Consider the following 18,178-nt stretch of genomic DNA (forward strand, 5'->3'; position numbering starts at 1 on the left):
GAGGAGCTTCCAGTGTAGAGGACGAGCCGCCGGCGTAGAGGACGAGTTTACAGTCCAGAGACCGAGCCGACGGTGTAGAGGAGGAGCTTCCAGTGTAGAGGACGAACTGACAGTGTAGAGGACGAGTTTACAATCCAGAGGCCGAGCCGACGGCGTAGTGGAGAAGATTCCAGTGTAGAGGACGAGCCGCCAGCGTAGAGGACGAGTTTACTGTCCAGAGGCCAAGCCGCCAGCGTAGAGGCCGAGCCGCCGGCGTAGAGGAAGAGTTTACGGTCCAGAGGCCGAGCCGCCGGTGTAGAGGACGAGCCGCCAGTGGAGAGGACGAGCCGCCAGTGGAGAGGACGGGTTTTCGGTCCAGAGGCCGAGCCGACAGTGTAGGGGACGAGCAGCCGGTGTAGAGGAAGGGTTTACGATCCAGAGGCCGAGCCGACGGCCTAGAGGAGCCGACGGTGTAGAGGAAGAATTTACAGTCCAGAGGCCGAGCCGACGGTGTAGAGGACGAGCTGACAGTGTAGAGGACGGGTTTACGGTCCAGAGGCCGAGCCTCCGGTGTGGAGGAGGAGCCGCCGGTGTAGAGGACGAACTGCCGGTGTAGAGGACGGGTTTTCGGTCCAGAGGCCGAGCCGCCCGTGTGGGGGACGAGCCGCCGGCGTAGGGGAAGGGTTTACGATCCAGAGGCCGAGCCGACAGTCTAGAGGAGGAGACGGCGGTATAGAGGCGGAGGTTACAACCTGTCGGTCGCGTCCCGGCGAAGCCCGGCCGCTGGAGCTTGAGGCCCCAAAGCCCCGCTGACCGGCCCCTCTGTTCTCTCGCAGCGAGGAGGTCTGCATCCTGTCGGCGTCGGGCACGGCGGCCGAGCTGAACCCCCGGTTCCTGCAGGACGGCACCGTCGACGGATGTTTGGAACGAAGGTCGGCGTGGCGTTCCGGCTCCTTCTCCTTCGTCCGTCCATTCGATCCCATTTACTAGGCGCTCACTGTGAGCGGAGCTCGGGTCTCCCTAAGGTCAGGCGGAGGCCAGGTTGGTCGTGCCCCTCAAGAGCCGGGGGAGTCCCGCTGTCTTCGGGTGGTAGTAAAAATAATAATCCCGGCATCTGTGAAGCGCTCAGTGCCAGGCACTGTTCTAAACTGGGGTGCATCCGAGCAGACCGGGTCGGACCCTGCCCCACGGGGGGCTCGTAGTCTCAGTCCCCATTTCACAGATGAGGGAACTGAGGCCCAGAGAAGTGAAGTGACTCGCCCGTGGACACGTATGATTGCGATTATCATCATTAATAATGATCACGACGATGATACTGACGACGGCGGTCTCGGTCAGGCACTTTCTCTGTACTAAGCTCTGGGGCAGATACCGGAGCGTCGGAAGCCCCGCGGGCTCCCGGTCTAAAGGGGAGGCAGGACGGGGACCGAACCCGCATCGTGCAGGTGAGAGAGCTGAGGCCCAGAGAGGTTGAATGACATGCCCAGGGTCACCCGGCGGGCCCGTCGTGGAGCCGGAATTCGAACCCCAGTCTGCCGTCTCCCAGGCTTGGACGCTTTCCACTGGGCCTCGCCGCTTCCTGGATGGAAATCTTGACCTCTTTTAACCTCCGTGGAGGGAACTTCTTCTCTCCCCTCCACCCCTCCACTCTCCCCCACGCCCTCCCCCCGTCTTTTCGGCTCAATCCAAAGCCTGACGTTTTCTTCCTCGGAACATTTCCGGAACGAACAGCCTCTTAATTGATTCTGCTTTCCTTAATAACCGGAAAGGAAAGGGAAGCATTAAGTCTAATTAAGCGGAACGTCTGGTAGTGGAGAGGTGAGGTTTCATCGTATTGATTAGATGGCGAGGACAGCTCCGTATCGCCCGACTTCATCTTCCGCAAGGCCTTCGGACGTCCCCTTTACTGTTTCCCTCCGCACTTTACGTGGACGTGAGGGTGGGTGCGAACGTAAATCGAAGTGTTTCCAGCGTGTGGAATTCTCCGCGTCTCACTGGACCGGATTCACTGATATAGTTCATAAGGTCCTCCGCCGCGGTGAGGATTATCTCCGGAGTGTCCGTTAAGCGCTTACAATGTGCCGGGCGCTGTACTGAGCGTTGGGGTGGAGTCGGGATCATCAGGTCTGGCGCTGCCCTTGAATATACAGTTCAGTAGCGCAAAGGAGTGACTCAGTCAAGCTGCGGAATTGGACTGGCCCTTGAGTTAACAGTAATGATAATAGTAATAATCGTGGTGTTTCTTAAGCGCTTACTATACGGACTAAGTACTGAGCGCTGGGGTGGATACGAGCAGATGGGGCCGGACCCGGTCCCCGGCCCACGTGGGGCTCACAGACTCGATCCCCGTTTTCCAGATGAGGTCACTGAGAGCCGGAGAAGCGAAGTGACTTGCCCCAGGTCACCCAGCAGACGAGTGGCGGGGTCGGGTTTAGAACCCGTGACCTTCTGACTCCCAGGCCCGGGCTCTCTGGTCACCGTGACAGAGTAGTCTGTAGGTGGGAAAGAGCCCGGGCTTGGGAGTCCGAGGTCATGGGTTCGAATCCCGGCTCCGCCACTTTGTCAGCCGTGTGACCGTGGGCGAGTCACTTCTCTGTGCCTCGGTTCCCTCATCTGTAAAATGGGGATTAAGACTGTGCGCCTCACGTGGGACGACCTGATTATCCCGTAGCTACCCCAGCGCTTAGAACAGTGCTCTGCCCACAGTAAGCGCTTAACGGATACCAACGTTCTTATTATTATTACGTAGAGAACTGCTTCAGGTGACTTTTGTTGGTTAAATCGCTCGTCCTGACGTGGAATTGGGTAATGATAAGTATGATATATTGTTATGCGCCTACTGTGTGCCAAGCATTGTTCTCAGTGTTGGAATATATAAAAGGTGATGAGGTTGTCCCAGTTGGGGCTCGCGGACTCCATCCCCATTTTCCGGACGAGGTCCCGGAGGCACGGAGAAGTAAAGCGACTCGCTCGAGGTCACCCAGCAGAGAAGTGGCGGGGCCGGGATCGGAACCCACGTCCTCTGACTCCCAGGCCCCGGCTCTTTCGCTGCTTGGACGTTCGATCCACCACGTGCTCGTTCTGCCCGTGGTGTGCGCGTCTGAAAAATGTGGATTTTTCTCTCTTCGTTTTTTTGATCGCGCTGTTTTCTCCATGGGTCTTTTATTGGGTGCGTTTTGTTCTTCTGATTTTTTTTAGGCTAGAAGAGACCTTGTCCTTAAATTGCGGATTCTGCCACATCCCGTACGACGAGTTGAACATGCCGTTCCCGGCCCACCTCACCTATTGCTACGGCTGCAGGAGGCAGAAGGTCCCCGACGTCCTGTTCGCCACCATTGACCTCCCGGCCGACGCCACCGTGGTTGGGAAAGGCTGCCTCATTCAGGCCCGGTAGGCGCCCCAAACCCCGTTCTCCCTCCCGCCGCGCCGGTTGGAGGCCCGTCCGTCCGTCCGTTCGTTCGGTCGTATTTATTGAGCGCTTACTGGGTGCAGAGCACTGTACTGAGCGCTGGGGGGAGGACGGCAGAACAGTAAACGGACACATTCCCTGCCCACAACGACCTCACGGTCTAGGGAGGGGGGAGAACGACGTAAATAGAAAGAAATGAATGAGATCTGGACGTAAGCCGAATAGAAGAAAATAAAAGAAAGCGCTGGACGTAAGCGTTGTGGGCCTGGGATGAATAAAGGGAGCGAGTCAAGGCGACACGTCGTGGCGTTAAAAACTAGTCTAATAATAATAACGATTACATACGTGGAATTTATTTCCCTTAATGTCTGTCTCCCCTTTTAGACTGTAAGTGGGCGGGGAACGTCTCTCCCAACTCTTTTTAGATTGCACTCAAGCAGCACGGCCTCGTGGGTAGAGCCCGGGCCTGGGCGTCAGAAGGACCTGGGTTCTAATCCCGGCTCCGCCGCCTGTCTGCTGGGTGACCCCGGGCAAGTCGCTTCACTTCTCTGGGCCTCGGTTCCATCGCTTTTCTCCTCATCTCCTCCCTCCCCTCTACGTCGCCCCGATTCGCTCCCTTCGCTCTTCCCCCCTCGCCGCCCCAAATGTAGAGAAGCAGCGTGGCTCAGTGGCAAGAGCCCGGGCTTGGGAGTCAGCGGGCATGGGTTCGAATCCCGGCTCTGCCGCTTGTCGGCTGCGTGACTTTGGGCAAGTCATTTAAGCAGCGTGGCTCAGTGGCAAGAGCCCGGGCTTCGGAGTCAGAGGTCACGGGTTCGACTCCCGGCCCTGCCGCCTGTCGGCTGTGTGACCGTGGGCCAGTCGCTTCACTTCTCTGGGCCTCAGTGACCTCATCTGTGAAATGGGGATCAACCGTGAGCCTCACGTGGGACGACCCGATGACCCCGTATCTCCCCCGGCGCTTAGAACGGTGCCCTGCACGGAGTGAGCGCTTAACAAATGCCAACGTTATTATTCTCTGTGCCTCAGTTCCCTCATCTGTAAAACGGGGATGAAGACCGTAAGTCCCACGTGGGACAACCCGATCACCTTGTATCCTCTCCGGCGCTTAGAACGGTGCTTCGCACTTAGTAAGTGCTTAACGAATGCCGTCGTCGTTACATGGGAAGCGCAGAACGAATAGCGTAATTATTGTACCCGGAGCGGTTTAGTGGAAAGAGCCCGGGCTTGTGAATCAGAGGCCGTGGGCTCTAATCCCGACTCCGCCGCTCGTCCTCGCTGGGCGACCTCGGGCGAGCCGCTTCACTTCTCCGGGCCTCAGTTCCCTCATCCGTCAAATGGGGATGAAGACCGTGAGCCCCGCGTGAAACAACCCCGACGACCTCCTACATCCACCCCAGCGCTGGGAAAAGCGCTTGGCACACGGTGAGCGCCGAACGGATGCCGTCGTCGTTCTACCAACCGGACCGTGAGGTGGTGGTGGGCGGGAATGTGCCTGTCCGGAGCGTCCTCTCCCAAGCGCTCAGCACGACGCTTTGCGCGCGGTAAGCGCTCGAGGCACACGACTGAGCGAGTGAATTGTTCGGACGCGCCCGGTCTCATTTGCCCTCCCGCCCCGCTGTTTTCCCCGGGCAGGTTATGTCGTCTGAAGAAGAAGGCCCAGGCAGAAGCCAACGCGACGGTGATCAGCAACCTGCTGCCCTTCATGGAGTACGAGGTGCACACCCAGCTGATGAACAAGCTGAAGCTGAAGGGCATGAACGCCCTGTTCGGGCTCCGGGTGCAGATCACGGTGGGAGAGAACATGCTGATGGGCCTGGCGGTGCGTGTCCCGCTTGGCGTCGGCCCCTTCGCCCCCAGATCTGGCCGTTTTCCCCCGTCGCGGGGGGTTGGGACGAAGCCGCGTGGCTCGGCGGCCACAGCCCGGGCTTGGGAGTCAGAGGCCGTGGGTTCGAATCCCCGCTCCGCCGCTTGTCTGCCGGGCAAGTCCCTTCAATTCTCTGGGCCTCAGTTCCCTCGTCTGCCGAATGGGGATGAAGAGCGGGGAGCCTCACGGGAAACAACCTGGTGACCCTGTATCTACTCAGTGCTTAGAACGGTGCTCTGCACATAATAAGCGCTTAACAAATACCAACATTATTATGAGAAGCAGCGCGGCTCAGCGGAAAGAGCCCGGGCTTGGGAGTCAGAGGTCATGGGTTCGAATCCCCGCGCCGCCACTCGTCAGCTGTGCGACTGCGGGCGAGTCACTTCACTTCTCTGGGCCTCCGTGACCTCATCCGTAAAATGGGGATGAAGACCGTGAGCCTCCCGTGGGACAACCTCATTCCCCCTGTATCTCCCCCGGCGCTTAGAACGGTGCTCTGCACGTAGTAAGCGCTTAACAAATACCTACGTCGTCATTATCATTAATGGCACGGGGATCGCGTCCAACCCGATTAACCCGAATCTCCCCCGGCGCTCGGCACGGTGACCGGCACCTAGTACGCGCTCAGCGATTACCGTGAAAAGAAAAGGTGCTCGACGGTTACCCCCGGGACTGACCGGATTTACTCGGGAGGGCAATAGTTTGACTTCCGTTGCCGGCGGCGGACAAACCCCGGCCCCTAAAACCGAAAGCTCTTCACCCCAGTCGTTCTTCTCTCTCTCCCCCCAATCCCTTCAGTCGGCAACGGGCGTCTATCTCACGGCCCTGCCGACGCCCGGCGGGATTCAGATCGGCGGGAAGACGCCGAACGACGGCTCCTACGAACAGCATATTTCCCACATGCAGAAGAAGATCAACGACACGATCGCGAAGAACAAGGAGCTGTACGAGATCAACCCTCCCGTAAGCCCCCCGCGTCCCAGACCGTCCGTCCCGCGGGGCCTTAATCCCTCCGTGCCCCGGGGACCCGAATGAACGGAAGGCGACGTCGGCACGGCGGGGTCGCGGTTCGGGGCCTCTCCCGTTAGTCCGGCGAGGCCCCGGGTCCCACCCGAAGCGGCCGCCGCCCATTCGGTCCTATTTATCGAGCGCTTACCGTGGTCAGCTGCGTATATCCTCGTCACCCTATTCATTTTGTTAACGAGGTGCCCGTCGCCCCGACCCTGTTTAGTCGCCGTCGTTCTTACGAGACGTCCTTCCCCTCGACTCTGTCTATCGCCGTCGTTCCCGTCCGTCCGTCTCCCCCGATCGGACCGCGAGCCCGTCGGAGGGCGGGGACCGGCTCCGTCCGTTACCCATTTGTCCATTCCGAGCGCCCAGTCCGGTGCTCTGCACGTAGTAAGCGCTCGATAAATACTGTCGAATGAACGAACGAATGCAGAGCGCTGTACTCGGCGCTCCGCCACCGTCCACCATCCACCCGCCTTCCCCTCCTCACTCTCCCCGGTCGCTGAGTCCGGGCATCGAGGTGGCGGGGAGAGGCGGGGGGGGTGGGTGGGACGGAGGTGTGCAGGTTGTGTGCGTTGTGATTGAGAAAGAGACGGAAGGGCAAGGTGCCTGGCGCGCAACTCTGTACGTAACCCCCATGGGGGGGGGGTCGCGTTGTGCATCTGTGTATGAGAGAGTGCGGGTGGGTGCCTGGCAGGCAGCTCTCCCCATTGGGGTTGGGGGGGCGGGGGAGCGTGTTCGTGTGTATGCGTGTGTTACAGGCGGTCGGCTCTCCCCACTGGGGTTGGGGGCAGGGGGTGTGTTTTTGTGTATATGTGTGTTAGAGAGAGAAAATAGAGAGAGAGAAGCAGACACAGGGCACGTGGCCTGGCAGTCGCTCCTCCTCCCTGCAGGTGTTTTGTGTGTCTGTGTGTGTTAGAGAGAGAGAGAGTGTGTGACACAGGCACAGCAGAGCACGGTGCCTGGCGGTCTCTCCTCCCCCCTGCAGGTGTTGTGTGTGTCTGTGTGTGTTTGAGAGAGAGAGTGTGTGACACAGACCCAGCAGAGCACGGTGCCTGGCAGTCTTCCCCACGGCGGGTGTTGTGTGTGTCTGTGTGTGTTTGAGAGAGAGAGTGTGTGACACAGACACAGCAGAGCTAGGTGCCTGGCAGTCTTCCCCACGGCGGGTGTTGTGTGCCCGGATTCTATTTAGTCGCCATCGGTCTTTACGAGACGTCCTTCCCCTCGACTCTATCTATCGCCGTCGTTCTCGTCCGTCCGTCTCCCCCGATCGGACCGTGCGCCCGTCGGACGGCGGGGGCCGCCTCTATCCGTTGCCGACTCGTTCGTTCCGAGCGCTCGGTCCGGTGCTCTGCACATAGTAAGCGCTCGATAAATACTATTGAATGAATGAATGAATGTGTGTGTTTGAGAGAGTGTGACACAGACGCAGCAGAGCGCGGTGCCTGGCAGTCTCCCCCACTGCGGGTGTTATGTGTGTGTGTGTCCGTGTGTGTTTGAGAGAGAGAGTGTGACTCAGACCCAGCAGAGCGCGGTGCCTGGCAGTCTGTCCTCCCCCCTGCGGGTGTTGTGTGTGTGTGTGTGTGTGTGTTTGTGAGAGAGAGAGTGTGACACAGACCCAGCAGAGCACGGTGCCTGGCAGTCTTCCCCACTGCGGGTGTTGTGTGTGTCCGTGTGTGTTTGAGAGAGAGAGTGTGACACAGACCCAGCAGAGCACGGTGCCTGGCAGTCTCTCCTCCCCCCTGCAGGTGTTGTGTGTGTGTGTGTGTGTCTGTGTGTGTTTGTGAGAGAGTGTGAGACCCAGCAGAGCACGGTGCCTGGCAGTCTTCCCCACTGCGGGTGTTGTGTGTGTCCGTGTGTGTTTGAGAGAGAGAGTGTGACACAGACCCAGCAGAGCTCGGTGCCTGACAGTCTCTCCTCCACCCTGCGGGTGTTGTGTGTGTGTCTGTGTGTGAGAGAGAGAGAGAGAGTGTGGCACAGACATAGCAGAGCACGGTGCCTGGCAGTCTGTCCTCCCCCCCTGCAGGTGTTGTGTGTGTGTGTCTTTGTTTGTGAGAGAGAGAGTGTGACACAGACCCAGCAGAGCACGGTGCCTGGCAGTGTGTCCTCCCCCCCTGCGGGTGTTTTGTGTGTATGTGTGTTTGTGAAAGAGAGGGAGAGAGTGTGACACAGACCCAGCAGAGCACGGTGCCTGGCAGTCTTCCCCACTGCGGGTGTTGTGTGTGTTCTGTGTGTGTTTGAGAGAGAGAGTGACACAGACCCAGCAGAGCACGGGGCCTGGCAGTCTGTCCTCCCCTCTGCGGGTGTTGTGTGTCTGTGTCTGTTTGTGAGAGAGAGTGTGACACAGACCCAGCAGAGCACGGTGCCTGGCAGTCTGTCCTCCCCCCCTGCAGGTGTTTTGTGTGTATGTGTGTTTGTGAGAGAGAGAGTGTGTGGCACAGACACAGCAGAGCACGATGCCCGGGACTCTACTCTCCCCCACTGGGGATGGGGGGGGGGAGGGTTGTGTGTGTGTTAGAGAGAGAGAGAACAGAGGGAGAGAATGGAGCTCGGTGCCTGGCGTCTCCTCTCCCCCACTGAGGGGGGTGTGTGTTTGTGTGGGCGTCTTGTGTGAGAGAGGGAGAGAGACGAGAGAGAGAGCAGAGCACGGTGGCTGGCGGTCTACCCTCCGCACTTGCCAATCGAAAAGAACCTCGAATAAGTTTGTTCTCGGGCTCGGGCTCTCTCTCTCAGCTTTCTTTCTCCTCTCCCTCCCGCCCCCCTCCCCCCCCCAATTTATTTTCTTCCCGCCTATCCCACCTCTGCCCCCTTCCTCTGTTGAAATCATCCAACTGGCTCTCGGTAGAGCGGCCGCAGACGTTTGATCTCGTCCGGCCTCTGCTCCGGAGGCCGGGCGACCCCGGTTCTGGGAGATGGACGGAGGGAGAGGGAGACACCGCTCTGCAGAGTGCGCATCGTAATAATGATAATTAAGATACTTGGTAAGCGCCTACTGTGGGCCAAGGACTGTTCTGTGTGCTGAGAGGGAGAAGCAGCGGGGCTCAGTGGAAAGAGCACGGGTTTGAGAGTCAGAGGTCATGGGTTCTGATCCCGGCTCTGCCGCTTGTCAGCGGTGTGACTTCGGGCGAGTCACTTGACTTCTCCGGGCCTCGGTTCCCTCATCTGTAAAATGGGGATCAAGACGGTGAACCCCACCTGGGACAACCCGATCACCCTGTGCTTAGAACAGTGCTTTGCACATAGTAAGCGCTTAGCAAGTCCGTCAGATTGGACACAGTCCCTGTCCCGTATGGGGCTCACGGTCTTCATCCCCATTTGCCAGATGAGGTCACTGAGACCCGGAGAAGTGAAGCGACTTGGCCAGGGTCCCACGGCAGACACCGGGCAGTCGGGTTAGAACCCGGGTCCTTCTGACTCCCGGGCCCGGGCTCTCTCCACGAAGCTACGCGGCTTCTCGGAGTAAAGTCGAGCGGCTTCCTCCCTTTTCGCAACGCTGAACGTGTGGAGGGTTGCCAGTGTTATTAACGTTCAGAAGGAAAAACCAGCCCGTTTTTCTGTTCTCTGTCACCCTTAGGCCGCCCGATCGTCTACCAACCGGTCCCGTTTTGGTTCGTTTTTAAACGTACAAATGTCGAGTTTCCTCAGATAGTTATTCCTTACCTGCCAGAGTCGATTACTGTTGAATAAAGTGGCAGAGATGGACTCACGAGAGATCCAGAGTTGGGTCTAAAAGAAAATTAAGAGGCGATTGTGAGGCCGCTGTGGGCAGGGATTATCTCTCTCTGTTGCTGAATCGTACTTCCCAAGCGCTCGGTACAGTGCTCTGCACACAGTAGGTGCTCAATAAATGCGATCGAACGAATGAATGGGAAACAGACGGAACTTTTTCTTATAAATAATCAGAAAGTATCATGATTTTCTTTCTTTTATCGTGAAATAGTGTTTTTGAATCGGCCTAAAAGAAGCTAGTAGGCCAAAGGGGACTTTTAGGTGTTTTTCCCGGAATAGTAGTAACGGTGATATTTTTTAAGCGCTTTTTCTGTCATAACCACTGCACTAAGCACTGGAGTAGACACGAGATCACCAGATGGCTTGTGGGGCTCACGGTCTAAGTAGGAGAAACGGCTTTTCCAAAATAGTGATAGCTGTGGTATTTGTTAAACACTTTAATCTGTCATAAACACTGAACGAAGCGCTGGGGTAGGTATAAGATCATCAGACGCCACCTGGGGCTCAGAGTCTAAGTAGGAGGGAGGAACAGATGTTGACTCCCCATTTTTCAGATGAGGGAACTGAGGCCCAGAGAAGCGAAGCGACTTGCCCAAGCTCACCCGGCGGGCGGGTGGCCGAGCCGGGATTAGAACCCGCGACCTCTGACTCCCAGGCCCGGGCTCTTCCCACTAGGCTACGCTACCTTCCTGTCGGAACCGCTTCCCTGGGAAAAACCTTTAAGGAAAACCCCACTTGATAAACATCAAAATGAGCCAAGGCCCCTCCCGCCGTATTTCCCGGAATTTCCCAGGCCGAGCTGTTGTGGAAAACGACCGTCGCTCTCCATCAATGAATCGGTGGTATTTCTTGAGCCCTCACTGTACTAAGCACTTGGGAGAGTATTCATTCAATAGTATTTATTGAGCGCTTACTATGTGCAGAGCACTGCACTAAGCGCTTGGAAACGACGGTTCGGCAACAGATAGAGTCGGTCCCCGCCCTCCGACGGGCTCACGGTCCGATCGGGGGAGACGGGCGGACGAGAACGATGGCGATAGATAGAGTCGAGGGAAAGAACGTCTCATGAAACCAATGGCAAATAAATAGAATCGGGGCGATGTACATCTCGTTAACAAAATAAATAGGGTGATGAAGATATAGACGGTCGAGCGGACGAGCACGGTGCCGAGGGGGTGGGACGGGAGAGGGGGAGGAGCGGAGGGAAAGGGGCGAGAAGAGGGTTTAGCTGCGGAGAGGCGAAGGGGGGGTAGAGGGAGCAGAGGGAAAAAGGGGGGAGCTCAGTGTGGGAAGGCCTCTCGGAGGAGGTGAGCTTTAAGTAGGGCTTCGAAGAGGGGAAGAGAACGAGATTGACGGAGGTGAGGAGGGAGGGCGTTCCGGGACCGCGGGAGGACGCGGCCCGGGGGTCGACGGCGGGATGGGAGACGCGACATCCTTAACGGACACGTTCCCGCCCGACAGCGAGCTCACAGTCTTTCGTGTTTCAGGAAATCCCCGAAGAGATGATCGGCTCCCCCATCCCCGAGCCCCGCCAGCGATCGAGGCTGCTGAGGTCGCAGTCCGAAAGCTCCGATGAAGTCGCGGACCTCGATCTTTCGCACGGGAAAAAGGATGCTTTCGTGTTGGAGGTAGGAGCTCGGCATTTATCAGAAGAATAATGATGGTATTTGGTCAACGCCTACTGTGTGCCGGGCACTGTACTAAGCACTGGGATACCAACCCATCGGGTTGGACGCCGTCCCTGGCCCACGTGGGGCTCACGGTGTCAATCCCCATTCTACAGATGAGGAAACTGAGGCCCAGAGAGGTGAATAATAGCAATAATAACGTTGGTATCTGTTAAGCGCTTACTATGCGCGGAGCACCGTTCTGTGCGCTGGGGGAGATACAGGGTCATCGGGTTGTCCCACCTGAGGCTCACAGTTAATCCCCATTTTCCAGGTGAGGGAACTGAGGCCCAGAGAAGTGAAGCGACTTGCCCACGGTCACACAGCCGACGGGTGGCAGAGCCGGGAATCGAACCCATGACCTCCGACTCCCAAGCCCGGGCTCTTTCCGGTGAAGTGACTTGCCCAAGGCCACACAGGCAAATGACAGAGTCGGGGTTAGGACCTGGGTCCTTCTGACTGCCCTGCCTGTGCTCTATTCACCAGGCCAAGCTGCTTCTCAAATCTGGTTTTTTTAGACACACCCACTTGCCTGGTGGAATTTCCCTCATCAGAAGCATCAGAGGACAAAAGTCGAGAACATCTAAATATGTCCACAGTAGAACAATATTTATACGTGTGTATTTTCACGTATATACTCGTTCATTCATTCAATCATATTTATTGAGCGCTTACTGTGTGCAGAGCACTGTACTAAGCACAATATAATACAACACAGAATATAATACAGCAATAAACAGCCACATTCCCTACCCACAGCGAGCCTGCATTCATTATTATAAAAAAAAGACTCATCCAGTCGTATCGAGTGAGCACTTACTGTGTGCAGAGCACCGTGCTGAGCGCTTGGGAGAGGACACTGCGACAATAAACGGTGACATTCCCTCCCCACAGCGAGTTTACAGTCTAGAGCGGGAGAGACGGACATCGGTACAAACGAATGAAATCACAGATACGGACACGAGTGCCGAGAAGTGAAGTGACTCGCCCAAAGTCACACAGCCGACAAGTGGCCGAGCCGGGATTCGAACCCATGACCTCTGACTCCAAAGCCCCTGCTGCTCTTGCCACTGAGCCACGCTGCTTCTCTGTATATCTATACATATACATATATACAAATATATATTTGTGTGTGTTTTTGATTATACGTAACTACCCTCACCACTGGAGTTGTTACAAAATACAACATTTCATTGTACTGCAAAGGAGATCCAAGTCAATTCTGTCAGGACTCCCATGAAGTCGTTACTGCGTTATATTACTCATTTCACAGATAAGAATAGGTTATTCTGAGAGTTTATGTATCCGAGGTTACCGATGGTGACTAACAGATTGGCAACTAGAATTCAAAACCGTTCTGAATGACCGCACCCTTTCTAAAGGCAAATAAATGGCAATCACGTGGTAATGGTGGAAAGAGCCCGGGCTTGGGAGTCAGAGGCCGTGGGTTCTAATCCCGACTCCGCCACTTGTCTGCTCTGTGACCTTGGGCGAGTCACTTAACTTCTCTGTGCCTCAGTTACCTCATCTGCAAAAATGGGGATTTAAAAAATGTGAGCCCCACGTGGGACAATCCGATGATCCCGTATCTCCCCCAGCGCGTAGAACAGTGCTCCGCACATAGTAAGCGCTTCACAGATACCATAATCATTCTTATCATTATTAAGTGCTTGCTGTGTCCGGACCCCGTGCTAAGCGCTGATAATCGGGTCGGACACGGTCCGTGTCCCTAGTGGAGCTGGTAGTCTTAATCCCCATTTTAGAGATGAGGTAGCTCGGGCCCAGAGAAGCGAAGCGACTCTCCTCAAGCCCCACAGCAGTGCAGTGGAGGAGCTGGAATTGGGACCCAGGTCCTCGGACTCCCAGGCCTGGGCTCTTTCCACCGGGCCGCGCTGCCCCTCTTGGTAATAATAATAATGATGATGGTATTTGTTAAGCGCTTACGACGTGCCGAGCGCCGTCCTAAGCTCCGGGGTAGATACAGGGTCATCAGGTTGTCCCGCCTGGGGCTCACCGTCTCCGTCCCCGTTTTCCGGATGAGGTCACCGAGGGCCAGAGAAGCGAAGTGACTCGCCCAAGGTCACAGCAGACAAGTGGCGGAGTGGGGATTAGAACCCACGACCTCCGACTCCCAAGCCTGGGCTCTTTCCACCCAGCCGTGATGGTAATGACAGCCAGAGCCCGTCTTCCTCGGGCCGTTCCGTCTGCGGTCCAGCCGAGGAAACTGCATGCCCCGTTTTTGCCGTTCGAGTTTTCCAAACGAATTGGACGTTCCGGCAGAGAGCTCTTGAAGATCTGTAGAACCGTAAGAATATCGATTCATTTAGTCATTCTGAACTCTGACAGAATTCAATATATAATTTTCAAAGAATTGCTCCCCTTGCTCTCGGCTGGAAAAGGCAAGTCCTCGCAATGACCGTTTTAGACCGTGAGCCCCGTGTGGGCCAGGGACTGTGTCCGACCCGATTTGTTTGGATCCACCCCCGCGCTCGGTACAGTGCCTGGTCCGTAGTAAGTGCTTAACGACTACCATCGTTATTAATCGGCATTAATAACGTCCTTGTTTTCCAGATGTTTTCAGAATCCCACCGAGAATAATAATTGTATCTGTTCAAGTGCTCTACTGAGCACCGGGTGGTTACGGTCTTCATTCAGTCATATTTATTGAGCACTTCCTATGTGCAGAGCGCTGTACTAAGCGCTTGGGAGAGGACAGTATAAGGATAAGCACATTCCCTGCCCACGACGAGCTTCCAGTCTAGAGGGAAACTTCTTCGTGACCCCGTCGTGAGATGATAATAATGATGTCGGTATTTGTTAAGCGCTTCCTATGGGCAGAGCACCGTTCTAAGCGCTGGGGGAGATACGGGGTCATCAGGCTGTCCCACGTGAGGCTCGCAGTTAATCCCCAGTTTACAGATGAGGTAAAAGAGAAGCGAAACGACTCGCCCCCAGTCCCACAGCTGACAAGTGGCAGAGCCGGGAGTCGAACTCATGACCTCTGACTCCGAAGCCCAGGCCCTTCTCCGCTGAGCCACGAACGCGCAGGTCCCACGCGGGGCTCACGGTCTCAATCCCCGGTCACCGAGGCCCAGAGAAGCGAAAGCGACTTGCCCGGGGTCGCCCAGCGGACCGGTGGCGGGGGCGGGATCGGAACCCGTGACCTTCTGACTCCCAGGCCCGGGCTCTAGCCGCTGCTTCTCCACACCCTCCCCTTCCGTAACGCGTAGGACCGTGGACGTGTTCCCGAGTTCTAACTGTCACGTTCCTTCCAGATAGATGACACGGACGCCATGGACGATGTCCACTCCCTGCTCACGGACGTCCCCCCGCCGGCGGGTAACGATACCGGAAAACTCATGCTAATCGTTCATTCACTCGTATTTATCGAGCGCTTCCCGTGTGCGGAGAGTTGTACCAAGCGCTCGGGAAAGCACAGTGCAACAGTAAACGGTGACATTCCCCGCCTGCCGCGAGCTCACAGTCTAGGGATGGTACTTGTTAAGCACCCGGCTCCGCCACCTGTCAGCTGTGTGACCTTGGGCGAGTCACTTCACTTCTCTGGGCCTCAGTGACCTCATCAGACCAATGGGGATTGAGACTGCGAGCCTTAAGTGGGACAGCGACTGGGTCCAACCCGATTTGCTGGTACCCACCCCTGCGCTCAGTACGGTACCTGACGCATAGTAAGTGCTTAATAATAATAATAATAATAATAATAATGATAATGTTGGTATCCGTTAAGCGCTTACTCTGTGCAGAGCACCGTTGTAAGCGCTGGGGGAGATACGGGGTCATCAGGCTGTCCCACGTGAGGCTCACGGTTAATCCCCATTTTCCAGACGAGGGAACCGAGGCCCAGAGAAGGGAAGTGATTTGCCCACGGTCCAACAGCTGACAGGTGGCAGAGCCGGGATTCGAACCCATGACCCCTGACTCCCAAGCCCGGGCTCGTTCCACTGAGCCGCGCTGCTTCTCTAGAAGCCCTCTGGGAAAGTACAAGACGGCAAGAAAGAGAGACAGTCCCTGCCCACAAGGAGCTCACGGTCTCGGCCGGGGGAAGACAGACATCAGAACAAGTAAAGAGACCGCAACAGAAACGAAATGGGAAGCGGCGTGGCTCAGCGGAAAAAAGCCTGGGCTTCGGAGTCAGAGGTCATGAGTCCGACTCCCGGCTCTGCCCCTTGTCAGCTGCGTGACCGTGGGCGGGTCACTTCACTTCTCTGGGCCTCAGTCACCTCATCTGTAAAATGGGGATGAACCGTGAGCCTCCCCTGGGACGACCCGATGACCCTGTATCTCCCCCAGCGCTTAGAACGGTGCTGTGCACAGAGTAAGCGCTTCACAAATACCGACGTCAGAAAGGAAATGACCGATCTGGACATAAGTGGTGTGCGGTGAGGGGAGGGGAGAAGAGCATTCAGTAGTATTTATTGAGCGCTTACTATGTGCAGAACCCTATACTACGCGCTGCAGCGTGGCTCAGTGGAAGGAGCCCGGGCTTGGGAGTCAGAGGTCATGGGTTCGACTCCCGGCTCTGCCCCTTGTCAGCTGGGTGACTGTGGGCGAGTCGCTTCACTTCTCTGGGCCTCAGCGACCTCATCTGTAAAATAGGATTAACTGTGAGCCTCAGGTGGGACGACCCGATGACCCCCTCTCTCTCCCCCAACGCTTAGAACGGTGCTCTGCACATAGTAAGCGCTTAACCGATACCAGCGTGAATCCCGGCTCCGCCGCTAGTCAGCTGTGTGACCTTGGGCAAGACACTTCACTTCTCTGTGCGTCAGTGACCTCATCTGGCAAATGGAGATGAAAACTGTGAGCCCCCCATGGGACAACCTGATCACCTTGTATCCCCCAGTGCTTAGAACAGTGCTCTGCACATAGTGAGCGCTTAACAAATGCCACAATTTATTTTCTTCTTGTTACAATTCAGCGCCTGCAAAGGGAGCGAGTCAGGGCGACGCAGAAAGGGGTGAGGGGTGAGGAAGAGGGAGGCTTAGTCTGGGAAGGCGTCTGGGAGGAGACGTCCCTGCCCGCCACGGAGCTCACCGTCTTGAAGCGGAAGCGAGGACGGGTATCGGATCCCCCTTTTACAGTTGAGGAAACCGAGTCCCACCCAGCTGGCAGTCGGCATTCGGAATTATTCGTTCATCCAGTGGTATCTATTGAGCGCTTACGATGTGCGGAGCACTGTAACCGAGCGCTTGGAATGGACAACTGGGCAACGGAACCCGGCCCCTCTGACCCTCCGTGCGGTCCGGGCTCTTTCCCCTGGGCCGTGCTGCTTCCCACACTGCACGCCAGTCGGGGTGGTCACGAGAAGGGGAGATATTTTATTGCTCAACGTGCGGTCCCCACAGTCCCTCCCCGGGGCCTCCGCGATCGGTAAGAGCGGACGGCTGTCCCTCGCTCATATAATGAGGTCGTTTCCTAGCGGGGGTCACGTGCAGTCGGCGATGGTTTCGATCGCTGGCAGACTGCTCGAGCCGACGGCTCGCAAGGGAAAGAATACCGGCCTCCCTCCCTTCCCCGAAGAGGTTTCCCCATCGGGAATTTAGGATGACGTCTGTCTCTGGGGGCTGCTTTTCTGTTGATTCTATCTATCGCCATCGTTCCCGTCCGTCCGTCTCCCCCGATCAGACCGTGAGCCCGTCAGAGGGCGGGGACCGTCTCTATCTGTTGCCGACTTGGCCCTTCCTAGCGCTTAGTCCAGTGCTCTGCACGTAGTAAGCGCTCGGTAAATACTATCGCATGAACGAAATGAATGTTCATTTCATTAGAGAAGCAGCGTGGCGCAGTGGAAAGAGCACGGGCTTTGGAGTCAGGGCTCATGAGTTCAAATCCCAGCTCCGCCACTTGTCGGCTGTGTGACTGGGGGCAAGTCACTTAACTTCTCTGTGCCTCAGTTCCCTCATCTGTAAAATGGGATTTAAGACTGTGAGCCCCACGTGGGACAAGCTGATTCCCCTATGTCTACCCCAGCGCTTAGAACAGTGCTCGGCACATAGTAAGCGCTTAACAAATACCAACATCATCATCATCAATGTTGGAATCGGGTCGGTTCAGAAACCATTGCCCATCGTGAGCCTGCGGCATTTGATAAGCGTTTACTCTGTGCCAAGCGCTATGCTGAGAGCTGGGGTAATAATAATATTAATAATATTGGTATTTGTTAAGCGCTGACTATGTCCTGTTCTAAGTGCTGGGGGGCAATAGAGGGTCATCAGGTTGTCCCACGTGAGGCTCCCAGTCTTCATCCCCATTTTACAGACGAGGTCACTGAGGCACAGAGAAGTGAAGCGACTCGCCCACGGTCACGCAGCTGACAAGTGGCGGATCCGGGATTCGAACCCATGGCCTCTGACTCCCAAGCCCAGGATCTTTCCGCTGAGCCACTCTGCTTCCCCATAACGGTGGTATTTGTTAAGCGCTTACTATGTGCAAAGCAGTGTTCTAAGCGCTGGGGGGATACAAGGCGATCAGGTCGTCCCACGTGGGGCTCACAGTTTTAATCCCCAT

General features: G+C 56.5%; 1 protein-coding gene across 23 annotated transcripts in view; it reads left to right on the forward strand.

The window, feature by feature from the left end:
- C2CD5 (C2 calcium dependent domain containing 5) overlaps positions 1 to 18,178 on the forward strand; it is a 134,402-nt gene that overhangs the window by 79,453 nt on the left and 36,771 nt on the right. For 22 of the 23 annotated variants that reach the window (XM_039911239.1, XM_029052483.1, XM_029052498.1 and 19 more), the window contains 6 exons: positions 816 to 911; positions 3,178 to 3,369; positions 5,021 to 5,207; positions 6,051 to 6,215; positions 11,477 to 11,617; positions 14,932 to 14,995. In XM_039911239.1, coding sequence (XP_039767173.1) covers positions 816 to 911; positions 3,178 to 3,369; positions 5,021 to 5,207; positions 6,051 to 6,215; positions 11,477 to 11,617; positions 14,932 to 14,995 — 845 coding nt within the window. The remainder of the gene's footprint in view (positions 1 to 815; positions 912 to 3,177; positions 3,370 to 5,020; positions 5,208 to 6,050; positions 6,216 to 11,476; positions 11,618 to 14,931; positions 14,996 to 18,178) is intronic. The other variant, XM_039911243.1, reaches the window with a different exon arrangement.

This window comes from Ornithorhynchus anatinus, chromosome 2 (genome assembly GCF_004115215.2).
Source record: "Ornithorhynchus anatinus isolate Pmale09 chromosome 2, mOrnAna1.pri.v4, whole genome shotgun sequence".
Taxonomy (NCBI): domain Eukaryota; kingdom Metazoa; phylum Chordata; class Mammalia; order Monotremata; family Ornithorhynchidae; genus Ornithorhynchus; species Ornithorhynchus anatinus.